General features: G+C 45.5%; 2 protein-coding genes and 1 long non-coding RNA gene across 5 annotated transcripts in view; 2 read left to right on the top strand and 1 right to left on the bottom strand.

The window, feature by feature from the left end:
* The window catches only part of LOC148129798 (uncharacterized), a 293,893-nt gene that overhangs the window by 264,703 nt on the left and 1,746 nt on the right, over window positions 1–27,444 (top strand). The window lies entirely within an intron of this gene.
* On the top strand, window positions 12,104–23,938 carry MEAK7 (MTOR associated protein MEAK7). Of its 2 annotated transcripts, none has more exons than XM_026684041.2 (9): window positions 12,104–12,572; window positions 14,046–14,243; window positions 15,794–15,996; window positions 17,576–17,806; window positions 19,032–19,176; window positions 20,005–20,445; window positions 21,229–21,347; window positions 22,172–22,351; window positions 23,657–23,938. In XM_026684041.2, exons 3-9 carry the CDS (start codon window positions 15,826–15,828, stop codon window positions 23,786–23,788), a joined length of 1,419 nt encoding a protein of 472 aa, XP_026539826.2. In that variant the 5' UTR covers window positions 12,104–12,572; window positions 14,046–14,243; window positions 15,794–15,825; the 3' UTR covers window positions 23,789–23,938. The 2 variants fall into 2 exon arrangements, with proteins under 2 accessions (XP_026539826.2, XP_026539827.2); XM_026684042.2 differs by having other exon boundaries at window positions 12,172–12,718.
* ATP2C2 (ATPase secretory pathway Ca2+ transporting 2) overlaps window positions 24,464–27,444 on the bottom strand; it is a 33,307-nt gene continuing 30,326 nt past the window's right edge. For both annotated transcript variants that reach the window (XM_087971428.1, XM_026684040.2), the window contains exons 26-27: window positions 25,926–26,067; window positions 24,464–25,130 (exon numbers count right to left, since the gene is read on the bottom strand). In XM_087971428.1, the coding sequence (XP_087827554.1) occupies window positions 25,012–25,130; window positions 25,926–26,067 (261 nt within the window). In that variant the 3' untranslated portion in view covers window positions 24,464–25,011. The remainder of the gene's footprint in view (window positions 25,131–25,925; window positions 26,068–27,444) is intronic.

Consider the following 27,444-nt stretch of genomic DNA (forward strand, 5'->3'; position numbering starts at 1 on the left):
CATCTCCACAGTTACATGATCTTACATTGCATCCTTTTTCTCCCCCTAGATGTAATGACCTTTCAGAATGAGCCAAGAGGATGCCAAGAGATTCAACAGTTGAATCTCTTCCCTACTGCATAGTACATTGTGTGCTAGGGGTGGGAGGGTGCATATTGGGAAAACAGGTAGAAACCTTGCATGCATGTCTGTCCAGAACCCGGCTCCTATGTTCTTCCTAACCCTTTTCGCCTCAGGACAGCCAGCGTTCAGATGAATAACTCATTGTGTGTCCAGGGACAAGGAATTATATGACCATCAGATTCCTGGAGGGTCTGCTAAGAAAGAGAAGGTATTTTGACCCATGTCTCTGATGATAGGGCGGTGGGGTGGCTCAGTGGTTAAGAGGCTGGGCTTGTTGGCTAGAAAGCGGGCAGCCTGCGTTTGAGACCTGAGCACCACACGATGGGGTTGAGCCCCCATCCTCACTCCAGCTCCTGCCCACCTAGCAGTTTGAAAGCTTGCAAATGTGAGTAGATAAATAGGTACCCCTTTGGTGGGAAGATAACAGCACTCTGTGAATCCTGCTGGCCATATGCATGTGAATTGTGTTGGCTCAATGGCCGTGAAACGGACATGAGCACTGCCCCTTAAAGTCGGCAATAACTAGTGGAGTAAAAATGCACAGCGACTCATCTATGGAGACTCTCATTCCTCCAGATCATGGTTGTCCCCAAAGATGCATTTTTCAAAAGGTCACTGGACTTTCCTGGTTTTTCTTTGAAGACATTTCGCTGAAGAAGCTGCTTGGATGAGAAGCGAAACGTCTTCAAAGAAAAGCCAGGAAAGTTCAGTTGCCTCTCGCAAAAGCACCTTTTGGGGACTCCTTTACCTCTGATTATTATAAGAGGGATGAGTTTAGTTTAGCTTAGTTTAGTTGTTTATTGTCATTACATCATGCACAACAAAATCAAACACCATCTTCAGTGCACATCATGGCCACTGATATTGCATTAATATTGCACTACTATACAGTAGAATTCAACAGAGCTACTGCCCTGGGATAGAAGCTGCTTTTCAGCCTATTTTGTCCTTGTTTTTATTATGATCCTGTACCGTCTGCCAGATGGTAATAGTTCAAAAAAAGGGCGCCCAGGATAAGATGGATCCTTGAGGATGTTTGTGAACTTTCTTAAGGAAGCGGGAGCTATAAAGCTCTTCCAAAGAGGGGAGAGGGCAACCAGTGATCCTCTGGGCAATGACATTAACCCTCTGGAGCGCTGTCCTATCTGCCACTGTGCAATTGGCAAGCCCTACACAGGGGCAGTAAGTTAGGATTATGGTGCAGCAGTAGAAGGTCACCAGCAGTTTTTCATTCAGTTATTGTTTTCTGAGAAGTCTCAGGTAATGTAATCTCTGCTGGGCCCCTTTGACCAGGGCTGCGATGTGAGAAAGGTTGTGGGGCAGCGTCCTTCCCCATCTCTGCAGCCCCACAGCCATCCTGTGATTCTTCGGCTTTCAGCTCAAGATGCTTTCTAACCATATGAGCGTATGGAATTGTGCTCGTTGACCTACATCTATTTCCCACACGCTCGCGAGCTAAAAAGCACATTAGTGTGTTGTTATAGTGACAAAACCAGCTGCAGTTCCTGGAACCCTACGGAGGTGTCCTTAATCTCGCCGTTCGGGGAGGATTTCTTGGTTGTTCTCAGCCTATTAGCTGAGGCTTAGGCGTATATCTGGATGGCATCTCATGGCTTGCCTACTTCATCCAAGTCAACGGAGAACAGTCCAGAGATGGCAGTTCCTTCCAGGAGAAAAATGATGAAAGCAATTCCCAATACGGGCAAATCCTTAGGACAGGTAGTCCTCAACTTACAATAGTTCATTTAGTGACCATTCAAAGTTACAACAGCACTGACAAAAGTGACTTATGGCCATTTTTCATACTTGCGACCGTTGTAGCATCCCCATAAATCCAGATTCTTGGCAACTGGCTTATGACGATTGCCGCATCCCTGTGGGATCACATGATCCAAATTCAGTTGCTTGGCACCTGGTTCATATTTATGACGGTTGGAAGGTCCCCGGGAGGTCATGTGATCCCCTTTTGCGACCTTCTGACGACCAGCCTCATCCACGGGGAAGCCAGATTCACTTAACAACTTCACAAGTGCAGGGATTCGCTTAAGAAATGTGGCAAGAAAAGTCATAAGATGGGGCAAATCCCGCTTAACAACTGTCTCAATAACAGAAATGTCAGGCTCAGTTATGGTCGTAAGGCGAGGACTACCCTGTATAAATCGAATAGTTCCCTCTTTCTGTTTGTGGGAAGGTTTCGTGTGTAGCTTTTGGGGTGCTTGGACAAGTCTTGAAAATCTATTGCATCTAGGAGGTGATATTTGGGCTGTAAGAATCCAGATGTTTACTAGAAGACCACGAAGAGAGACGCAATGTTCATTGGAAACGCCATTCGAGGAGATTGCAAAGCGCCAGGATTAAAATCAGATTTTTTCCCCCCACTTTCCTGTCCTCCCCCTCCCAAGCACATTGTTATCAGACTCCTTGACAACAGTTGTCATAGCAATCCTGCCTTTTTTCTTCTTCTTCTCCATCTCCAAGACGTATCTGCACCCACAGTCATGGAATGAACCCAAATCAAGTCATTAGGGGAGGCGGGGGAAAAACAAAGCAAAATTAAAGTCTTATCCAAGTCAAAGTCAACAGCCCCTGATCCCATGGCAAAACCTGTTAGCTATTTTCAATGTTCAGCTCTGTGTTTTCTTTGTAACTTCCCATCCAAGAACAGGCCAAGCAACAGAATAACACAGTTGGGAGGGACCTTGGAGGTGTTCTAGTCCAACCCCTTCCTCAAGCAGTTGTCAAGCAGGAATCATTCCGGACAAATGGCTATCCAGTCTCTTGTTAAAAACCTCCAGTGTTGGAGCACCCACACCTTCCTTCTGGAGGCAAGTTGTTCCACCGATTCATTGTTCTCACTGTCAGAAAATTCTTCCTTATTAGGAACTTGCTTAGTTTTTTAACCAGGATATACCATGTTCCAGCTAATCACTGCCTCTTAGCAATCTCCCTTCATCATAAACGTTAGGAAACAGCTGTCATAATTAATAGTTGAATTTTACTTCATTGAGTTAGGCTAAAGGAACAGAATCTCGATACCAGCTTGACGACGCTTCTCCTTTCTTGCCTCTGATACCGAAGAGACTCAAAGTGGATAGTCTCGAGTTTCTTTCATACCCCTTCCTGTTCTCCTAAGCTAAGTGCATATTTTCCCAACAGCTTCCATCTATTTTCTTCAAGGCCGTCTCCGCTGCAGGCATTTTCTCACCAAGAGAGACAAATAGGCTGGGGGAGATTTATGAATGGGGTAACAATGATATAAATGAGGTCTGTTCTCGAAGTAGATTTAAAGTTGGTTCAGTTCATGGGCTTGAAGAGATGGTTTCCCTCAAAATTCCAGGGATATTCTGAATTCATAAGCGGGGAAAGCTAAAACGTTGCTTTGGGGGAATCTTTAAAATGTGACCTCCCACCGTGGGGCTTCTTGGACTGCTGGAACAATCAGAATTTCCTGTAGAGTCATCCTTCCGACTATCCAGCTGTCTGGGTGGAGTATTTGGGTCCCGCCTCAGCCGACTCAGCAAAATGGAGAATTATGAAGAATTTCCAAAGCTTAGGAAATCCCCCCGTTGCTCCACGGACATCGGGCTGATGGACAGCAACAAGTTCGGGCAGGGAACTGGGGCAATTCTCCAAAAGGAAGTGAAGCCAAGGCCATTGTTCATGAAGCTGAAGGAGATCTTGGAACAGGGAGCAGGCCAGGGAAATGATACGGAGCAGAGGCTTTATGGAGGCTGGGCAGGAAACAGACAGGCGAGGCAGATATGGATCCCCCTATGAATTATTTTCTCTTCCTCTGTTGTAGCCTCACAATTCAGGGTCATCCAATGTGCTGGATTCTAGTAGGTTGAGGAAATAACAAAAGGATCCTTCCTTTTTGATGCCCAACATCCATATGTGATCTAATTGCTTGGCCCAAGGCTTAGTGGGACTGCCAAAAGCAATGCTACGGATTCCTGAGCTTCTTTCCTAAAAAAATATAATATAAAGGGGCCTCTTCCCCTCCAAAAAAGAGAAGCATGAGGTTGCAGATCCTTCATAGGGGCCCTCTTCTTGAGGAAAAAAGTCAAAATGCCACCCCAACTTGACACAAACCTTACTCTACAAGGCATTTTCAGACTAGAAGGTGCAAATATCTAGAAAGCCTTCAGTCTGGGGGAATGGCATACAGGAGAAAACAAGAATAGCAGAAGCAGCCTTCGGGAGATCAAGTAGACTTGAAAAAGAAATAAAATCCAGAGAAGTTTAAAGGAAATTCTAAATCTAAAGCATCCTAAAAGAGGCAGAACAACTGGTGAAGAAAATCTTTTGGATAGTGGAAGGCAAATTTCACTGCAGTACAGTAGAATCATGAGAAGAACATAACCTGTGCTTTGCTTTCCATGCTTGTCTCCATGGCTCCTTTTCCTAGACACAGAAACCTTCAAATAATGTTGGGGGCACAGTGGAAAAGAAAGGAAAGGAAAGGAAAGGAAAGGAAAGGAAAGGAGGAAGCACAAAGGTAGGAAAGAAGAAAAGGAGATAAGTAAAAAGAGAGGGAAGAGGGAGGGAGGAAAGGAAAGAAGGAAGGGAAGGGAAGGGAAGGGAAAGGAAAAGGAGAAAGGAAAGGAAAAAGGAGAAAGGAAAGGAAAGGAAAAAGGAGAAAGGAAAGGAAAGGAAAAAAGGAGAAAGGAAAGGAAAGGAAAAAAAGGAGAAAGGAAAGGAAAGAAAGGGAAAAGGAGAAAATAGGAAGGATGAAAAAAGGACGAAAAGAAAGAAGGAAAGGACTAGGAAGGAAGGAAAAGGAAGGGAGGGAGGGAGGAAAGAAGGAAAGGTCACCATTTGTCTTCTATTAATATAATGCCAAGATATTTCATGCTGTAAGGCTTCAAAGCTACTGAGAAACAGATCTGGCACAATCAATGTTTCATTTCTTCTTAATCCTGGGATTTATTCTTTAGGCAGATGAAAGAATCCGGCTACAGAGTCCCAGTCTTTTCAACGTGTTTTTTTTTCTCCATCCACAAAGCTTTGTTTTTTTCATTTTTTACTCTTTCTCTCCCTCTCTTGCTGTCATCTTCAACCACCGGAGGGGGTGGGAGGGGGCAGAAATGGCTCCACCTGGCTGGAAAGGCTGAAGAGCAAACAGCTGCTCCCAGGTTGGGCAATCTCACACTTCCTGCCCTCCGAACTGACCTTGCGGAAGATGAGATTAAGGAAGCCCTACTGACCCAGTTCCCCAAGGAGCTGCCGGCCAATGGATCAACATTTGTTCACACCGCTGGTCAGTTAAATCAAGGGTAGCCATGTGTGCAAGGCTGCTTTCTCCACGGGCATGTGGACATAACAGGGGCCAACCACCAACTTTTTCATGTCATCCCACACGACCCAACAAGCCACGTCAAGAGCAGGGATGTCCAACCTTGGCAACTTGAAGACCTGTGGACTTCAACTCGCAGAATTCCCCAGCCAGCTATGGGGATTCTGGGAGCTGAAGTCCACAAGACTTCAAGATGCCAAGGTTGGACATTGTTAAGGTATTGAAGATTTAACAGCTGACCAGCTGTTGTAATAATGCTGATGCAATGAGGATGAGTCAGCAGGGATATTGCCACTTTAAGACTGAGGATGGGTCCACAGGGTTTTACCACTTTAAGGAGCTAAATATAAATATAAATAATATAAATATAAATATAAATATAAATATAAATATAAATATAAATATAAATATAAATATATTCTTAAGTTTTCGCAGGTACTTACATGTATGGTATTCAGCTTTGTTCGGGTATTTTCCCACGTCATTATAGTTGTGCTTTTAAAGTTGTAGCAACGTTTCGGCAGAATCTCATCTGCCATCATCAGGCTTCTGTACTGTGTTCGAACACAATATATATTAGGTATATGGCCACGAGAGAAGAGCCACCAGGATGATTAGGGGACTGGAGACTAAAACATATGAAGAATGGTTGCAAGAACTGGGCCTGGCTAGTCTAGGGAAGAGAAGGACCAGGGGAGACAGGAGAGCAGTCTTCCAATATTTGAGGGGCTGCCACAGAGAGGAGGAAGGGATCAAGCTGTTTTCCAAAGGACCCAAAGACCAGACAAGGAACCATGGATGGAAACTGAACAAGGAGAGATTCAACCTGGAAATAAGGAGAAACTTTCTGACAGGGAGAACAATCAACCCATGGAACAGATGTTGCCTGGGAGCGTCATCACTTGAGACTTCCATGAAGAGACTGGATTGCCATTTGTCAGAAATGGTGTAGGGTCTCCTGCTTGGGTGGGGGGTTGGACTAGATGACCTACAAGGTCCCTTCCAACTGATTATGTTTTTTAAAAAAAACACCAAGGAAGTCCAGTTGCTTTTTTAAAAGCATCTTTGGGATTATGCTGTGATGCTCTGGCATTATAGCTAAGTTGGCAAGTGGGTATCAACCCCTCCCAAGTTTGCATATAACTTGTTGCAGGGCTATGGCCAAGATCTAGCCCTATTTGAGTTCTGCTTTTTCTGTCCAAACAGTCAGAAGGAAAGTGCAATGCATTTGCTTCCTCACCAAGGAAAAAAAGTCAGCTCGCTTCAGGCCCTGATTAAACAGCGGAAGCCCCTCCACACTCCGAGTTATTTAAAGCAGCTGGTCTGGTCGGTTCTTATTCCACACCCCGCTCTTCAATCTGCTATCGATTCAGTCTTTGCTGCGATGTGCTAGAAATTAATAGGCTCTTTCGTTGCTGTTAGAAGATGAATTTAGAGCTGGCCATTAAGAACTCCGTTGGGGGAATTGAAGTTTTGGATCTGAAATCTTCTATATATTCCTTCAGGAGTTTCAAGGGCTGTTTCGCCCATGAAGCATTTGGGTTGTGAGGTGGAAGACCACATGGTGGACAACACACTGCTGTGGACATCACCGTGGGATGTCATACAGAGTACCTTGATGATTCTCAGTCCTCCAAGTCATGGTTGTCCCAAAAGTGGCTTTTTCGGGAGGCCACTGGACTTCCTTGATGTTTCCTTGGAGACGTTTCGCTACTCATCCAAGAAGCTTCTTCAGCTCTGGCTGGATGGTGGGGAAGGGAAGGATTGATACTTCTTGCAGACAGCTGGTCATTTGCATCCTTTTTAGAGGGTCCTTGAGGCCACTTGGAGGTTTATCTGTGTCCTTCCATTCCAGTCAAGAGCTGAAGAAGGATGAGAACCAAAAAGCCTTCCAAGAAAAACCAGAAAATCCAGCTGCCTCCTGAAACAAGCACCTTTGGGAGATAGCCCTTGGGAGTTATAACCATTTGTTTAGTGACTGAAGTTGCAACGGCACTTGGAAAAAGTGACTTATGACCGCTTTTCACCCTTAACGACCACTGCAGCCTCCCCGTGGTCACATGATCAAAATTCGGACGCTTGGCCCTGGGCACGTACTTAGGATGGTTGGAGTGCCCTGGGGTCATGCGATGCCCTTTTGTGAGGGGTCAGAAGTGCACGGGGAAGCCAGATTCACTTAACAACCATGTGACTAACTTAACTTAGCGGGGATTCACTTAGCAATGGCAGCGAGCAAGGTGGCAAAATGGGGCAGAATTCACCGAAGAATTGTCTCCCTCAGCAACAGAAATTTTGGCGTCGATTGCGGTCGTAAGTTGAGGACTTCCTGTATTCAGTTCTTATAAAGGCGTCTCCATCGTTTGGAGGTTCATGCAGGCCATTTCTCCAACCTCGTAGTCTTTTAGTCCCTTTTAATAATGTAAACAATACAGTCAAGAGACTGTTGGAAGAAATATCCTTCTGAGTTCAGTTCCAAGTGGGGGAAAAGACACTGGGAACATGGAGGCTGTTTGGAAAGATGGTTTAATGGTGGTCAGGACCACATGGCTTGGAACTCCAGAGTGAAAAGGGCGATCAGATGCTTCAAGATGTTGGGTGAAGGAAAAGAAGAGGAAAGATGCTGAGAGACACTTAGTTATATACCCTCAGGAGCCGCTGTGGCATAGTGATGAGAGTGCAGTACTGCAGGCTCCTTCTGCAACCAGCTGGCTACAATTTGGCAGTTCGAATCTCACCAGGCTCAAAGTTGACTCAGCCTTCCATCCTTCCGAGGTGGGTAAAATGAGGAACCTGATTGTTGAGGGCAAGAGGCTGACTCTGTAAACCGCTTCGAGGGGGCTGTAAAGTATCTATCTTTTCTTTTTATGTACACTGAGAGCACATGCACCAAGACAAATTCCTTGTGTGTATAATCACACTTGGCCAATAAAGAATACATTCATTCATTCATAAAGCACTATGAAGCGGTATATAAGTCTAAGTGCTATTGCCCTTCCTTCCTTCCTTCCTTCCTTCCTTCCTTCCTTCCTTCCTCCCTCCCTCCCTCCCTCCCCTCCCCTTCCCTTCCTCCCTTCCTGCCATGGTGCAGTGGTTAGAATGCATCATTACAGTCTAATTGCCATGCAGGGGCAACTCTGTAGGCTGTCCTGAGTCCCAGGCTTGGTTGAGCCTTGCTGGATGACGAGGTAATGAAAGGGCTTTGGGCAATTCCTATTATAACTCTACCTGGAGTAGATCTTTGTTATGTAAAATAGACTGGTCCAGGCCAGAGTAATGGCCCATTAGCAAAGGGGTGTGTGTGAGAGTTTCTGCCTCTTTTGAGTTTCTTCTTTTTAGGGGAAATATTCTGCCTTTTTTAGTATAGCCTAAAATATTCCATTTCCAACAAGACGAACCGAGGTAGATGCAAGATCAACCATGTTGATCAACCCTGATCCACTTTGCGATCGCTAAGTCAAGGATTTACCTGTTAAATAGGGGATTTAACAGGTGGGACTAAAGTGCTTATTTTGGGATCAGCGCTCCTCCTCTTCCGGGTTTCCCCGTTTCGAAAGCCTGAAATAATTGCCCTTTTTTAGCAGCTTAAAGAGAGTTTGGAGGCCCACAGTGTGGGGGCTGCTCATTCCCTTCTGTGGCCTCAGCCTTTGTGCTGATCTGCAAAATCAAATGCAACCCTGTGGGGAACACACACACCCCCCCCGCAAGATTTCTTCTCCCAGGACTGGTCTGACAACCGGCTTCTGATTCAGCTCCACCAAAGCTTCTTCGGGCTTCCTAGCCATATATGGTCAACATGTTTCATGTGAGGAATGTCAGCGAATCAGGTGAGGTGTCAGTCAAAGGGAACCTCGCTGAGCAGAAAACAAAACCACGGGAAGATGACTGTGCAGTCGAAGAACTGGGCCAGTGAGAGTGAAGCAGCGGCAAAGGTTGCCTTTTATGGTTAAAAAAGGGGGAAAATTAGTAATATTTTTTTTTAAAAAAGCCTTCGCTGCCATCCAAATCTACCCTTAAGTCAAATTTAGCCAGCGGTGGTCAGATGACTTAATAAGCCAGAGGTAGAAGTGTCTGATGCGTAGGGTTTGGATTGCTGCATTCCTTTGTCTCAGGTGTGCAACGCAATTCTTTTTTTTCCTTACAAGGAAGTGTTTTTTCGCCCTCTTAAATAAGGTACATAGATAGTCCTTGACTTATAACCAGTATGCAGCATGCCAATTAGGGTCATAGCAATAGCCCTTTGACTTATATACCGCTTCACAGTGCTTTACAGCCCTCTCTTAAGTGGTTTACAGAGTCTGCCTCTTTCCCCCAACAATCTGGGTCCTCATTTTTACCCACCTTGGAAGGACGGAAGGCTGAGTCAACCTTGAGCCTGGTGAGATTCGAACTGCCAAATTGCAGGCAGCCAGCAGTCAGCAGAAGGAGCTTGCAGTACTGCACTCTCACCACTGCGCCACTGTGCCTCATAAGTCACGACTGCGGCCAATCAATGGAACGCATGACCTTGTTCATTGCAATATGAAGTTATATGGAGTTTGCATCCAGGGGTGGGATTCAAATGTTTTAACCACCGGTTCTGTGGGCGTGGCTAGGTGGGCATGGCCATGTGACTGGGTGGGCATGGCTTTTTTGCAGCACCCATCCCCCTCCGCAGTCCGTTTCTTGCCTTCCTGGGCCTCAGGGAAGCCTCCTGGGGGAAACAGTAAGACAGCTAGGGGGGATCTCCGCACAGCTGATCATTGAGAGGGGGGAAAAAAAGGAGTGAGTGGGCGGGGGGAAATGCAGTCAGCAATGTTGGGCATGCGTGATAAGGACTGACTGGGCGGGGAGGGGCGGGCGGAGAGGGGCAAGGCCAGCTAGGGGCACAATTTGCCAGTTTTTCCGAACTGTGCAGAATCGTAACAACCGGTTCTATAGAACCGGTCCAAACCGGTCCAATCCCACCTGTTTGCATCTCCTCGTCTGACCGCTCGCTCATGCTGTTGTCATTGGTGGTTAGTTCCCTCCTGGTTTGTCCTACGTAGTTGCAGGGAATCCGATAAATCTGGATATCTGATAACCTGGTTTGTATTTCAGCTGCAGATGTAGGCCGTGCTCAGCTAACTTAGTTCATCACATCTCTTCCACTCCCCCGAAAGAGGTGGAAAAATTAGGTTCAGGGGAAAAAAAAAACCTCAGCCAGTTCTGATCTCACTTCTCCCCCCCGCCCACCAGGTCTGATTCTCCCCACCCAACTCAAGCTGCACTTCTTTTGAAGTCGACTCAAATGGGATTGTGATGTAAAGCCAGGGCGATTTTGTTCTACTTGGCATCAATTGCATCGTGCAGAAACATCGCCCGGATCTTTGTATCATTGCACAACAGTGAGAAATGGGGAAGGCTATGATTTGAACCGCCGAAATGGCTTATTCAAGGCGATCAATGTGGAACTCAGAGGGGAAACAGTGCAATGGCCCTTGTCTGTTGCTCAATTCTCCTTTCATCCCTTCTGAACAGCTGGGCCCACAATGAAAAGGCTCGTTTTTTCTCTTCTGGAATGCCTTGTGCGTTAATAAACATCCCACTGCCATCGTGTGGGCATCGGCCCAAAAGGCACAAGGCGGCTGGCACCATCCTGGGTACTTTTATTTATGCCCAGCCAAGCTGCCACTCTGCCGCATGGGAGGTTTGCTGAAGGCAGGGGAGGATGATCTGGAAAAGGAAACAGCCAATGGCAACCGATGGGCTGCCTGCAAAAAGAAAGCCAGGTCGTGCACACACTTGAAAGTAAACCAGGAAGCCTGTAATTGTGGAATCTGTCTGGCAAGAACAAAGAATTCTTACCCGCAGGAAATATGCATGTGTAAATCTTGTAACAATCCTGGCTAATTAGAAAGCTGATAAAAGTAATATGAGCTAGACAACTTGCAGCTCAAAGTTAAGAATAGAGATGGCCTGCAGCAAATCAAATGTGTATTAGATAACTCCTAGGGCATTCATTAGCCAAGACTTAGCAATAGGGACAGCTAGAACAAACTGTAGAATTATTACTAAAATGTTTATTAGATGACATTTCTTATCATCTCGCTTTGTCCCGCCTTAGTGAAAATGGATAAAACTTATTCAATCCTTTATTCTGGGCTATTGGCATTTTGACCAGGAGCCCCTTTTCCTTGGAGTACTCCAATAAAAAGCAGTCAGAAAACCTGCACCTCATGTCTGGCGTCCATCATTGCCTTTGGCACCAGGCTCAGACCCGAATTGGGAATAACAGCAAAGTCTAACCTTTCCATTTTGAAGGCCTCGTATAGTTTTGCATCAGTAGTTCAACTAGCTGGAAGAGTGTCTTTAAGATGCACAGTTTGTCTTTTGCAACCAGCTCTCTTAATGGCATGCATTATTGTAGAAACATAAAATTGGGCATGATTCCAGTGGACAGGCACAGAATTAAAATCTCCAGGAAAAATAAAATAAATAAAATTATCTGCCTTAATCCCTGCACCTGCTAAGTTGTGATACTAAAAAAATAATAATTAAAATGCTTCCTCTGGGCAGAAACGGGATTCGAACTTGCGACTTCAAGACGCCTTTTTTGAGGCTTTTGCCCGTCTCGCCCCTAGGAGGGGTGGTTACGACAGCTGAAAAGACGCTCTTTCCAGCAAGAGGGCGCTCGCTTCGGAACGCATCTCCTCAAAGCTCCACACCATGGAGCACAAAAATCTAGAAAGTCAGCCCCTTCGCACTTCCGGCATGACTGCACAAACTCCCAGGAGGGTTTCTTACCACTGAGCTGCTGATGCCTAGAATGGCACTGATGCAGCATAGAAATCCCGCTTTTGAGGCCCTTTAAAGTCTTATGAATGACGGAGGCGGTGACGTAACGTTTATTCTCCCCCCCCCCGCTCCCATTGGCTGAGTGCTCTGTTACTCAAGCGGGCCCAGGGGAGGCGCCGCAGCCGGCGGCTTCTCGGAGCTGAGGGCGGCGGGGCGAGGGGGCGGAGCCTTGGAACGGCGAGGCCGCGGAGGGAAATCGAGCGGCGGGGACTCCTCCGGGCCTCCGGCACCGTGCCTACAAAGCGAGGCGGCGGGCTGCCGCGAACATTCGGCCTTGACGGAAGGGGAGGAGTCCGCCCGGGACCGCCTTTATTATTATTCATGCGCGGCGCGAGGCATGGTGGGTGCCCCTCATTGATATTCATGAGCCTCATGAATATTAATATATCAGGAATATAAAGGGAGGAGCTTTGGGGTTCTTTTTTTCTTTCTTTCTTTCTAGCTTCCTTCCTTGTCCAAGGTCTCCAGCTGGGTTAGACCAAATAGGTATGTTTTCTCTGCATTTTAAAAAGAATAAATAAAAAAAGAAGATTCCATCTCTTTTTTTTTTCTTTTTCTTTGCACAACAACTTTGCAAAGTAGGCCGGCTTGCATTCCTTGCCCAAGCCCTGGGCAGCTCACTGTTGTTGTTTTTTCCTGCCTCTCCTTGCACTTTGGGCTGTTTGCTTAAGGCACTGACTTTCTCTCCCTTTGCATTCTTTTTTGGCAGATTTTATTTATTTGCTAAATTTGTCTTCCTGCAGGGCTACTCAGGTTGGCGATAAAGCAGTGAAAAATGATTTAAAACGTGTAAATGTAACATTTTTCTATTTATTTATTTGTTTGTTTGTTTGTTTATAAATAAGTTTTTCTTTTTTGCAGGAAAGCTGGGTTTGGTCTGTGGGAGCCAAAGGTTTGGAGGCGTTGGGCAGCCCTGTTCCTCTTAAAAGCGTTTTTGTGTGTAGTGTTAACGTATAATTTTTATTATATTTATGATATAAAGATGTGGCCTTAATAGTCCCGAGTTCAAATGCCAGCTTTGCCCAAAGAGAGCATTTTTAGTATTGAAGCTTAGCAAAGATCTCAAGCCAAATAATTTATATTTATTTTATATATATATATGGCGGCTCAGTTCATCAAAGGCAAGGAGAAGCTGGACTCTGCAGCTCTCAAAAGCGCGGGGTCTTTTAATGTGTATTTATGTGCATATAGGTATAGATAAGATACAAACAGAATGATAGATAGCCAGGTAATTGTTAAACAAATTGCATCTGAATTTATGATTTTTTTTTGGCCACGGTTTAAGTGAATCACTCCAGTTTTTAAATGACTTGGGCCGTCATTAAGTGAATCCAGTTTTCCCCATTGTCCTTGCTTGTTGGAAGATGGGTGCGAAAGCTGCAAATCACGTGACCCCCCGGTGGTGGGATTCCAATAATTTTAACAACTGGTTCTCTGCGCTAATGATTTCTTCCAACAACCAATTCATCAAACTGCTCAGAAAGTTAACTGGTTCTCCCAAACTGGTGCGAACTGGCTGAATCCCATCACTGCGTGGCCCTCTGGGATGCTGCAACCATCATAAATACATTGGGATCCACCCACTTTAAAAGTTGCCGAGTTTAAAAACCTCTGCTTTCTCCGCCTCCCAGGTGCTAGGTTCCAGATTTCAGTTCCACATCTGTTAGGAAATTGGTGCAGCCACCCAGGAGAAGCGTAAATAGCTTGAACACCAGCAAACGTTATTTATATATTGCCTAAAATCAGAACGCTAAACCTGGTATCTTACGATGTGTTTAGAAAGGCTGTTTTTCCCCCCCTTTTCTTTAACCAGGTTCCTGCTCCATAAACATCGGTCTACCACCACCGTCCAAGACACGCTTGTTTGACGAGATGAGAAAATAAAGGATCCCATATTTCATCCGTTAAGATTCCTGCACGTTCTGGGCAAACCTTGACGGGAGTCACATCAAGAAGAAGAAGAAGAAGAAGAAGCCATTACTTTGGTGGAAGCCCTTATTTATAAAAAGAGGTAAATGCCTTCTTATTTCTGGAAAGCTGTCAGAAAATTGGTTTCATTATGCTAAGCAGAAGTAGGTAGCATTCATTGTGCATGATATATTATTATGACTCCTGATATTTCCCGTGTGTTTTTTTTTTTTTTTAAATGTTTTTGGGCTGCTAAATAATTCATTTTTGGGAGGCTTTGATGGTTTAGAATCTGTATATCTGTCACTGGAACTTGTTGAATTTAATAACAAAACAAACTAACTCATGTTTCATGCTTGTTTTTTCTCCCTTCTTTTCTGCGTTATGTGTGAGACAGAAAAGAAGAATAAATCCTTTCTTTTCTCCCTAAAGGGGAAAAATGAGACTCACAAGAGAGTGGTATCGTGATGCATGAGTGTGTAGCAAAAGTTTTCTGGTCTCCATGAAAGTTAAGGGCAGCCATTTCAAAAAGAGGGTTTTATTCAGAAGAGGGGTGGGCAATTACCATCCCTTTATGACCTGGAGGCTTTAACGCCAGCCATGCTGGCTCAAGGAATTCTGGGAGTCGAAGTCCACAGGTCGTAAAGGGGCCATAGCGGCTCATCCCTGATGCAGAATACAGTGTTGTGGTTGACCCGGCAGCCGTTGCAGACGGCGGTGGAGTCGGACAGTGAGGAAGTCAGGGAGTCTGTACAGGACGTGGACGAGGGTCCTGCATCCGATGCGGGGATGGGGCCAGGACCTTCTAGAAGTGGGATGCTGACTCTGGAGCCTTTGGAGTCTGGCAGCAGGAAGGCAGAGGAGCAAGGAGAGCCTGTTTCCCGTGTGCGTATGCACAGAGCTGCTGGAAGGCGAGAGCAACTGAAACGAAAGGGGCGACTTAGGAGTAAGGCTGTGAGGTGATTGCCCCTCCCCTAAGGGACAAAGGAAGTGCAAAGGTAGAGAAATCTTTGCGGGAAGCAAAGTCGTTCACTCTGTTTGGATTAAATCTTGACGCTTCGTGTGGACTTTGTATTCCGTTTGGCTTTTTACAGCTAATTTGGTAACGGTCCTAGATGACTTTTCCCGGTGCCGTTGTAACTCTATAAATGGTCACTAAAGGAACTGTTGGATGTTGAGGACTATCTCTAATTCCCTTTTGATAAACAACATTAGTTGATTAGATGATTAGTTTCCAACCCTTCCTTCTTGTCCTGCCCTCAGGGGCTTTGGAGTAAAAGTTGACCTCTTTTTTTGTGGCAGCCCCTCAAATATTGAAACGCTGCTCCATATCCTGTCATCCTGAGTCCTTCTTTTCATTGGAAAGCCTGGCCTTGCTCCTCTCTCCCCGCTCCCTTCCCCTCCTTGGGGCAGAGCCATCTCAAGAGTTTTCTTCTTTTACTTCCTCCTCCCTGGGCGGACTCAGCTGGAGTTGACCTAATGGCTACTGAATACCTTTCCTCAAGGCCGTCTGTCTTCTGCTTTCTTCCTCTGCTTATTCCCCCCTCCCCTCCGTGTCCCCGCAAGGCCGAGTCCCTCCGAATTTGCTGATATAAGCTTCCCTGCCTCTCTCCTTATTTTATTTTAATTTTTAATTTTCTGATCCCTTCCCAGGATTTCATCCCCCCCGGCCAAAGGAAAACAAAATGGGCAACGTGGAAAGCAACGGCTCTTACCAGAAACACCTTTCCAGGTTCCTTCCCGATGAGCTGGCGGACATCGACGGCGTTTTCAGCGCCTTACGTGGAGCGGACGAGGACGGCGCCGCGAAGATGGGGAAGAAGGCGCAGGCTGGGGTGACCCCGGAAGCCCTCAAGGTGAGTAAGCAACGGGCCGGCGGCTTCCCTGGGGGTCGTTAAGCCAGCGGGCCTGGGGAACCCAGAGCGGGATGGAGCCCATCAAATGGACCGTGTGATCTGCTGTCGCCAGGACGGGACGGGGTGGGGTGGGGGTAGGTGGGAGTTGAGGGGTGATCTTTTTATTTTTTTCCATATTTTGTTCTATTGTACTTTAATAATTTATTGGAGTCTTTTTGTTAGTTTTTATTGTGTGTGTGTGTTTTTTTGTTTTGTTCTAAATATGGTTTTACATTCTGTAAGCCGCGTCGAGTCGTCATGAGCGAATAGGCGGCAATATAAATCCAACAAATAAATAAATTAATGAATCCAACAAATAAATAAATAAATTAATGAATCCAACAAATAAATAAATTAATTAATGAACCCAATAAATCCAATAAATAAATAAATAAATCCAATAAATAAATAAATCCAATAAATAAGTAAATTTATTATTGTTGTTATTATTGTATTATTTATTTATTTATTTATTATTATTAAATTTATTATTATTTATTATTATTATTTTCCTTGCCTTCATTATCTTATAAGTGACTCCAGGCAGCAAAATTCACATAATGCTCCTTCCTCTTCCTCCTCCCTCTCTCCCTCTCCTCCTCCCCGCTCCTCTTTTTCTTCCCACCCACCCACCCCCTCCCACCACAACAACCACCCTGTGAGGATGTGACTTGTCTTGTGGCACCTGTCAGAGGTGCCTTTCTAAGGTTTTGCTCTTTCTGGGGATAGGGTAAGCCACTCCCTGACTTACGACCGCAAATTTCTGCTGCTGAGCGAGACATCCTCTAAGTGAATTTTGCCTCCTTTTTACTACCTTTCTTGATGCCACCGTTTTAAGTGATTCGCTGCAGCCGTCTTAAGTTAGTAACCCAGTCGTTAAGGGAATCTGGCTTTCCTCGTCAGGAGGTTGCAAAAGGGGATCACATGACACACACACACACCCGGGGGACCCTGCGACCGTCATAAATGTGGCCTAATGCCTGAATGTTGATCCCGTAACCACGGAGAGGCTGTGAATAATGGTCATAAGTCACTTTTTTTCGGTGCCTTTGTAACTTCGAATGGTCAGTAAACAATCCATTGTAAGTTCAAGGGTGAAATGAATGAGGTGTCTTGGAGTCGGCTGGCTGTCAAGGCGCCAACAAATCCACCCCCACTCAAATCATGAGTCTCTAGCCGCATTTCTCAGAGTTTAAAAAAAACAACGATTTATTAGGAGTGACCATGTCAGCGTTACCTGAGTGCAGCCGACTCTGAGACACATCACGCATTTCCCCCTTGACCCTGGTCTTCTCCTCACCCCCTGGATGTATCTTCTCCAATGGGACACCTCCATAGCCAAGTGTCATCAATCATGCTCTCCAGTAATAATCTTGCGTGCCAACAGCTTCGGCTGCCTCGCAATTATCTGAAGCATTTAAGGAATGCACTACTTCTCCCACTCCCTTTCTGCTGGCAACTAAAAAGACCAAAGGAGTATTTTTTAGTTGACATTAGGACCAGGTGTACTTTTCTTGAGTCCTTTGGTCTCCTTTCCTAGGCCTACGTCAAGGATGCCCTGCCTCCATCAATGGTGACGAGACTGTACAATGGGATGAGAAGCATCCAGGAGACCCACAATTCCCACGAGGCCATCCCCTGGGTATCAAAGGAGCAATTTGTGGTGTTTGCATCCACCCTCTTCAAGGGCAACGCCCAGGAAAAAAGTGGGATTGTCTTGAAGATGGTCTCAGGTGCTCAGAAGACGGTGAAAGGAAGCCAAGTCCTAGAGGTAAGCAGACCAACCTCTCGTTTGCCTTCAGGGGGAAAGGTGAGGTCTATTTATTTATTTAGCACACCGCTTCTCTCACGCGGTCACTGCTACGCAACCCTAGTAAAACGCCACAGAGACACAAATACGCCTTTCAATAAAGCATCAGCAAATCTAGAGTTTATATAAAGCAGGCGAAAATATAATTCTTCCTCTTCTTGTGCCCTATCCGTCATTGGACATTGGCGATCCTGTTGGCGATCCTATTTTTATCAACAGCCGCACAAAAAAATGCTGTTGAGTTTTGTCCAAACCTGTCCCTTAGATTTTGAAGCCATGATGTTCTTCTTTGCCTTCAATCTTTCCCTGGAGGATTAAGTGAAATAGAGTGTGTTTTTCCGCGTGTCGTGTTGTGGTTCGCCGGCAGTAGGTGTGGACGTCTGAGGTCTCGGAGAGCGAGGACTCAGGTGAGGGGCCTGCGTGTGATGCAGGACTATCAGGGAATGGAGTGCTGCCTTCGGAGATCGTGGGGGCTGGCAGCAGCAATGAAGAGGCCCCCGAGGAGCCTGTGCCAAGTGCGCATGCGCACAGGACTGCTCGTAGGAAAGAGCAGCTGCAGCAGCACAGGTGACTCAGGAGTAAGGCTGCAAGGTAATGGCCCCTCCCTTAAGAGATAAAAGCCAGCTGAGAAACCAGAGTTCTTTGCAGGAAGCAAATAAGTTTTTGCACTCAAGCCTGGTGGACGTTCAGACTCTCTTAGTTTGTGTTTGGAGACTCTTTGTGTTTGAAATAGTTCTTGGGAACTTTATCTAGTGTTCTTAGCAGCCTTTCACAACCTTGGCCAACAGCCTCTTAACCAAGAAGGAACGGAATTCGTAAAGAATCCTTAAAAGGTTTTGCTGTTACCTCCGTTTGGTGTTTGTTTTCTTAGAACAAGGTTTGGGTCAGAAGATGTCACATCCCCTGTTCGATATATTCTAACTTTCACAACTTTTTTAATGGTTTTGATGATTTCCCTTGGCTTTCCCAGGCAGCTTATCTAACCTCCTCATTTTTGATTTTGTCAACCCAGCTTATACCTAACAGCTGCCTGTAAAGCCACACTTCAAATACTAAAATAAGGTTAAAATATTAAGGTAAAAACATAATAAAGTCACCAAAGTCTTTTCAGATAAGCACTGTTCGGTCCTTTATGAAGCAAAATCACCCAAGACCATTTAAAAAAACCCTCGTTACCTCTTTGAAGTTTGCAGGGGATCTGATCAGCTCCGTGATTCACGTGATGAGCTACAGGAAGCTGCTGAAAGGGTGGAAACCAAAGAAGCTGAACAATTCAGTCGCTAGGATCAAAGCCTTGGCTACCCAGCTGGCCTCCGAATTGAAGTCTGAAGGTGAGCTTGCGAGCGCTTGTGGTATTATATATTATATATATTTGGTTAAGGCGGACTCCCATCCACACGCACTTTTAACCCAGTCCTGGAATTTTGGTGGCAGCACACCCCCCATCCACTCCTGTGGGGTTTAGGAAATATTTTGTCAATGTTTTAAGTCATTTTGATCAGTTTCTTGCAAAAAAACACCCCCCCAAAACAAAACAAACATCCATAGGAACGAATAACTGGGATGCGTTTACTTTAGGACGGCTGCGTTCATTTTACGACTTTACAGAGAAAAAGTGTAAAATGGAGTCAGTCACGGGGAGGCCTCAATTTACAACGGTCATGACTTAACGATGAAAATTCCAGGCTCCATTCCACAGAGAGAATAGAATAACAGAGTTGGAAGGGACCTTGGAGGTCTTCTAGTCCAACCCCCTGCCTAGGCAGGAAACCCCATACCACTTCAGACAAAGGGTTATCCAACATCTTTTGAAAAACATCCGGTGTTCACAACTTCTGGAGGCGAGTTGTTCCACTGATTGATTGTCCTCACTGTCAGAAAATTCCTCCTTAGTTCTAGGTTGCTTCTCTCCTTGATTAGTTTCCATCCGTTGCTTCCTGTCCTGCCTTCAGGGGCTCTGGAGAATAGCTTGACTGCCTCTTCTTTGTGGCAGCCCCTCAGATCCATTATGGTCATATGTTGAGGATTACCTGTAGAATCCACTCTGAGGCAGGGAGATGTTACCTTAGGGTGAGGGGAATTCTGGGAGTTGAAGTCCACTCCTCTTACAGAGACAAAGCTTGATATTTGTTATGCATGGTCTGTCTCTCTTGCTTCAGAGGGGAAGAAGATGGAGGGAGCCTCTGCCCTGGATACCACGTGTGACCAAAACAGCATGGAGGATTGGCTTTTCCGAGTCCCACAGATCTCTACCTTCCTCAAGGTGGTGCTTCAACAGGGCCTGCTTCTCCTGCGGCCTCTCTCCGACGAAGCCAACGAGACCCTCCGCCTACTGCCAGAATGCAGAGGCCTTCAAGGGACGGCCCTTGTCAGCCTGCTCGACCTCCCCTCCATCACCTACCTCAATTCCCACCTGCCTTCTGAGCTTCGGGACAAGTGGCAGCTGCTCTTCGCCTCCCGGATTCACGGCGAGAGCTTTACCCAGCTGTGCGGACATATTGTCAGCAAAGGGCCCTGCCTCTTGGTCCTGAAGGACACCGATGGCTACACCTTTGGTGGGTTTTCCTCTTGCTCCTGGGAGGTGAAGCCTCAGTTTCAAGGTGAGGTCCTTGAAGTTTCAAGGTGAGGTGAAGAAAGCCCCCCAGTCTGCAGAATTGTGCACAGATTAGACCAGGGGTCTGCAACCTTAAACGCTCCAAGAGCCATTTAGACCAGTTTCCCACAGAAAAAAACAACAACACCGGGAGCCACAAAACATGGGTGGGCGTGGCCAACTTGACGCCACTCCCACCCAGTCACATGGCCACGCCTACCCAGGTTTTGTGGCTCCTGTGGGAAATGGGTCTCTCCCTCCCTCTCATTTCTGTTTTTTTGTGTTTTACCTTTTCAGGCCAGGCAAGGAGTGACTGGGAGGGGAGGGGCCAGCCAGTGGTAGGACCACCGAACAGGGAGCCACAGCAGAGGGTCCAAAGAGCCACATGCAGCTCCAGAGCCATGGGTGGCTGACACCCGGATTAGACCATATAAAGTTCTAAACAATTGTCCCGGATGTTTCATGCATTAAGTTAGCAGATTTTAAGTACGTTGGTTCAAAAATCGTTGCCGTGCAATGTACTGTTTGGGCTCTCTTGAGAGCACAAAATGAGAGTTTTAGTGAGATAAGTGGATAACACCCATGCATACATAAAAGTGTGACGGCTGTTGCTATCCACGAGGTGGCAGTCTTCTCTTAGAAGAAACTTCCAACAGCTAGCTCTCCTGTCAAAATGGGAAATGAATGAGGACTAGCCACTTCACTTTTCCCAAGTAGGCTCTGCCAGGGTGAATCTTTTCTGTTTTCCTCTCTCTGGTCCAATAACTCTTCCTTCGTTTGCTGCTTACAGGAAACAACACCTGTTTTTTGTTCTCCATTTCTCCCTCGCTGGCAGTGTTCACCTGCAGTGGCTACAACAACCACTACATGTATCTCAATCACGGGCAGCAGACCATGCCGAATGGACTGGTGAGTAACAAACAGTGGGGCGTTGGAGTTTGCTTTGGCCCACGATGGGCTTTGTCCATGATGGCTTGTACAGCCATGTGTGCTTTGTGTGAATTCTGTCACAACAGGGGTGTCCAACCTTGGTAACTTTATGACTGGCGGACTTCCAGAATTCCTCAGCCAGCAAGTGGACTTCAATTCCCAGAATTCCTCAGCAAGCATGTGGACTTCAATTCCCAGAATTCCTTTCCCAGCATGGCTGGCTGAGGAATTCTGGGAATTGAAGTCCCCCCCCAAGTCGTAAAGTTACCATGGTTGGAGACTCCCGAGTCAAAAGACACATTCTGGACTTCCTGCAAATGACAAACGACCTCTCTGCTGTTCGTTGAGGCAGCTGACTTTCAGCGTCCTTGCCAATGTGAGGACAAGGTGCCCAAACTTCCATAAAATCAGCTGTGGCTCACAGAGAGTCTGCCTTAATGAGTAGCCGATGTCAAAAGCATTGATTCCCAATCCTTTTTTGAAGCCTATCCAGCTGCAGGGGAGGGCTTTTGCTGCTAGGTCTTTTAAAAAAAAATGGATTACAGGGAGTTCCCAAGTGACAATCTTTCATTTAGCGGCCAGAGTTACAATGGCATTGAAAAAGGTGACTTATGAGCCAAACTCACTTAACTGTCTTACTTAGCAACAGAAATGTTGGGCTCAACTGTGGTCGTAAGTCAAGGACTACCTGTAATCCTTGCAGGTACGTCCGTTGGTTGGAGGTTCATTCTTGCATCCTCTTTAACTTTTTCCAATACAAACATGATCACACATGCCTGCATATATATATTTTTTCCTTCCAGGGTATGGGAGGCCAACACGAATACTTTGGCCTCTGGGTGGACAGTAACTTTGGCCAAGGCCACAGCAAAGCCAAACCTCGTTGCACCACCTACAACAGCCCTCAGCTGTCGGCCAAGGAGAACTTCCTGCTGGATTCCATGGAGGTGTGGGCTGTGGGAGACCCCCCGGAAGCCAAAAATGTAAGTCTCACCACACCCAGCACAACCACCTTAGGTGGCGATATAAACTTCCTGTTTGGTCAGGAGTTGGCTGCTCCCTAGTAGGGCATGAAATCCCATCAGTCAAAAGTTGGTTTAAGCTTCTTGTTTGTGGGTGGGTGGGGGAAGCCGAAGGGGTCCTGCAGCAGAAGATGGAAAAGATCCCCAAGGTTGGGTTGCATGGAAGTCAACCAAGCACATGACCAAGCTAGAAAGAGAAGAAGGGGGAGAGGAAATGGGGTCTTTGGAGCTCTGTGGTGTCCTTGGTGCCTCTGGTGGCCCATGGGAGAGAAACAGGATGAACAGAGGGCAGAATGATTGACAGGGAATGGAGGAAGTAGACATCAGAGAGGCCCTCCTCAAGCATGTCTGACTTCAACTGTTTTTGATGGGATTGTGGTTGCAAGGAGGATGTAAGCTCCAATTGGTTTTTTTCCAGGATGAAAGCAACTCTTGCACATCCTAGGTTAGGGGACAAAATTTTGGCCAACAACAATGAGGATTTATTTACGTTCTGCTCCCCCATCAGAATGGATTTAAAGGCCTGGAACATCCTGGTTGTTTTCTATTTACCTTCTAACCAGGTCCATCCCTGTTTAACTGCCTCCTAATTGGGCACCGATACTAGATTAAAGGGGAATGATAGATTGTGGTTTAACACTTTGGGTATATCTAAACCTTGGCTCCTGGAGTGAACCAGACTATCCGCTTCAATCATCACATGGTTGACTTGCTTGGCCCTTTGAGGTGTTTTGTTAACCTGGGCTTAGCAACGTTGTGCCTATTCAGTTTCTTCCCATCCATGGAGCTCGACTCCTATCAAGGCAGATAGGTTCATACCGGATATCGACTCTTAAATTCTCAGGTATTCGGTTTCTAAGATCTTAACGCAAGTGGGAGCCTTTGTTTATCTTGATCTACATTTTTTCTTTCTTTTGAACAACTTGAATAATAAAAAAACCCAACCACCCAGTGCTCTTAGATTCGTTCCTCCCCCGTGGTGCCCCAGCTCCAAGAGACTTACCGGTTAAAAACTGACATAAATTTGCTTTCTCTGGCAGCTCTGTCACTGACCTAACCGGTTTCACCCATCCGGTCAAAGCAGAATCTTTCCATGTTTGCCAAGCACTAGGACAGGCAAGGAATCCACCCAACTTTCTTTGCTCTGGTTTCAGGGACAAAGTCGGCCAGAGCTGATTACAGCCCAGATCTGCCCACCTTCAGCTGTGGTTGTTGTTGTTGTTGTTGTTTGTATTATTCCAACCTCTCTTCTGGGTTTGGCTTTAGGGAAAAGGCCAAAAGAGCATCTTAGACGCTGACCCAGAGGCCCAAGCTTTGCTAGAGATGATGGGGAAAAGCCGCCAGAGTGATGGGTTTCGGAAACCACCTGATGATGATGAAGAAGAAGACAACAACTGAGATCTCCTCTTAGAAACGTCGTCCTCCCAAGTCTGACCAGGATTTTGTTGGAACACCTTCTGAGCTTTCTATTTTCCACACATCAGTATCCGTTCTCCATCTCTTAAGCGTGTTGAGGTTCGGTTAAATAACAGTTGGGGTCTTTACAAACTCTGGACGTATTATCTGCAGTTTTTTCTCCCTCCCCCAGGGATTGGGCGTGTATTGTTCTAAAGTCAGGACCTCCTTTTTCTTCTTTCCACATTATTCACATTTATTTTGGGTGCAAGCCCACCCAAGGGGACTTCCAGATTTCTGGTGGAAAAACATTCCTTGGAGGGACCCCAGTTCACTCACAAGAGTTCTCAAAACTCAATGACTTCCGTGTAAAACGATCCGTATTTTGTTGGGAAAATTTAAGTGCTCCATAAAAGCATATTTGGGGGTCTGTTGAGGTGCAATATCCGGAAATCAGGATTTCATATCTGAATTAATCGCATCAATATAAACAATTGGATCATGTTCAGCCTGAGTCTTTTTTAGAGACAAATGTTGGCTGTGAATTTCCAACTTTGTGGGGCGTCAACAAAGCAGACTGTTAAATGTGTGAATCCAGCCAACCCTAACCCTAATCCTAATTGAACACCAAGATTGCAATAACCCATTCACCCAACCCCAGAAGACACCGAGGCAGACTTTATGAACAAGTGTCTTTATTACATCTTTAAATAAATAAAGGCAGGTAATCCCTCAACTTTGATATCTGTTTTGAAGGGGGACCCAATTGTCAGATGACTAGATGGAATCCAGGCTTCATTTTAACTTTGCGGGACTGGATGGCTGGTGATCAGAAAACCAGATCAGCCTGGGATAAGAGTCAGGGACCTTCCAAGACTCAAGAAGAGACTCAAGTTACTCCCAGGGGATTTCCAGGATGTGATATTCCCTTTGAACCCAATTGGAGGGCAAGGTTCCAAACCATGCCAGGTTAACCAAATCACAACCCGATGAGCTAATTCCACTGTGTTGTGAGGCTACATTGGCAGAACCTTTCAAGTCTGGAAATACACGTCTTCTTCCATCTCCTTTACAGCCTGAGAAACTAGGGAGGGTCTCTCCTGAACGTCTTTTTCCCAATCCATTTAGCAGCTGAGGGCTACTCGGTCTTTTATTTTGACCATTCCTTTGCCCCATGCCCCGTGGTCTTTGCCCTCACATCGTTGACACAAGGCGTGCTCTGTTCGTCAGACCATTTCCAGTGGTTTGTGATCTGCCTTTGACCTGCAACAATATTTCTCGCACACTTTGACCAGTTCTGAGAGGATGAAGACCGAAGACGCTAGGGCGGTGAGGAACAACAGGTCTATCAAGAGAAGGAAATGAAAGGGTTACTAAGATGGAAGCAAAACACCCAAGGGGTCATTAGTTGGCAACTGAGAATCATCTCCCTATTCCGCTTCTATTGAAACTGCATTTTGGAGGACTATTTTCTTAGAGTTAATGGGAGCCATAAGGACATTGACATGAAAATAGCTGTCAGGGTTCCGGCAGTTACCCCCATTTAAATCATGACTCTCGAACCAACTTCCAAAGCTTAAAGAAGATTTATTAGGAGTAAACATGCCGGCACTGCCTGGGTGCAGCTGACTCTGAGATACATCATTCATTGTCACCTTTGACCCTGGTTTTCCCTCCACCTCCTGGGTGTATCATCATTCATATTCTCCAATGGGACACATCCATAGCCAAGAGTCATCAATCATACTCTCCAGTTAAAATTTTGTGTGGCAGAAACTTCGGTCACCTAGAAACGATCTTTGAAAACATTTATGGAATGCAAGCTGCCCACTGCTCCCCGATCCCTTTCTGCTGGCAACTCTAAAAAGACCATAGAAGTATTTTATGACATAAAGGGTTGGCAATGAATTTTTTTTCCCCCAGAGGAGGATAATGTATCCCCCGGATCCTCGTGATTTTCACAGTTCACGTTTTTTGAAGGTTGCCATTTAGACTTGTCGGAAAGAAAAGACGTACAATTTTGGAAACGAGCTGCTCTCTTCCATTCCTGATGCTTAGAAGCTGAATTTCTATATAATCTTAAAACCTTTTATTTGGAAAGATTGAAATCCTCCTTCGAAAGGGGAGTTCCATGACTTACCCAGCGCTTGTAAATTCTCTGTCTGGAAGATCTTTTGCAGGGGAGGGATGTAAATAACCGCCATTTGACCCAAAATGGAACCCAGCACCGAATATAAGAACATGCGGTTTCGGAAAAGACCGATTTCCAGTATCAGTTTCATCTGGAGGAGAGAAAGGAAGATCAGATCATTCAATAAGTAACTTGGTCTTTTTTTTTTTTTTCCCTTCTGGGAGCCCAGTCTGTTTTTTTTTTCAAAGTAGATTCTTTTTTTAGCAAATCAGATGATTAATGAAATCAGGTAATCAACAGCAAATCAATGCAACGTCAATGCAGGTATTTTTAAACCAGGTGCTTTTCTTACTATTGTTGGCATCAATAAGGAAGTTCAAGGAGAGAATTTTGAGTGAATTTAGTATTTCTCCTGCAAGTGCCAATTTGCTGTTTTGTATTTAGAAGGGGGGAAAAAAAGAACCCTTCAGATATCTTAAATGCACAGACATATTTAATGTGCATAGCCTGGGATATGTATCTTAACAAACCAGAATCTGCTTGGTTTACTTCGTAATATGAAGCTAAGCATGCTTGTTTAACTACGGCTTAGTACAATATAGGGCTTAGTACAATATAGGGCTGCAGTAAATTATGGTTTTCTTAGCAACTGAGGTAAAGCAAACCACGATTTACTGGGGTGCATGAAATTAGCCTTTTAACGTGTTTTTTTTTGAATGAGACAAAAAAATTACCAGTTCTCTCTTCAAATTCTTTCAAAGGTGCAGTGACACTTTGTTGAGGGTAGCAAGGTATGAAACCATCAATTTAGTAACTCCTGCTAAATTGTTCCTGCTTTGATTTTAAAGTATTCCCCCACCCTCCATAGCTTATCTTCAATGCTCCAGTCCAGTTTGACTAATGCATTGCTACAGATTCATCCCAAGAGGTTCATTTCACGCCCAGAAATCTACCTCAAATGACTGGAGAACCACTAAAACAGGAGGCTGTTGGGCTTATTAAAAGAAGCAGAACCAGGGAAAAATAAGTAGCTCCAAGAAAGACCTCTCTTTCCCTCCCTCCCTCTCCCTCTCTCTCTCTCCTCCCTCCCTCTCCCTCTATCTCTGCAAATAATACTCCTTTCCTACTTTTCCAATCAGCAACCTTCAGTTTACCGAAAACAGGGTTATAACCATTGTGCCATAATACAGTAGCATTCCTAACAAAAACAATTGTAGAAGATGTTGGAGTCTGACAGGCGAATTTTTTTAAAAATGGAATTTTTACTTTAAAGCTGGTTGCACAAATAGGTATTTTTGATGCTGTAACTTCATAACGTTCAATTTAAGCTTATATGTATATGTGTATCGACGCACATGCACGATTTTGCACATATACATTCACGCACGCAGTATTTTAGGTTCGGTAAGACTTAGCCACAAGAAAGAAAGGAAAGGAAGCAATTGACTTTGTTTTCCTGGGTCTGGATGGTGGGAGGTCACGGTACAACAGTCAGAGGGAATTGTTCAGTGGGAGTATGTAGTAGCTT

Source organism: Notechis scutatus, chromosome 9, assembly GCF_049901735.1.
Source record: "Notechis scutatus isolate UNSWTSFEM ecotype Mainland chromosome 9, rNotScu1.2, whole genome shotgun sequence".
In the NCBI taxonomy this organism is placed as follows: domain Eukaryota; kingdom Metazoa; phylum Chordata; class Lepidosauria; order Squamata; family Elapidae; genus Notechis; species Notechis scutatus.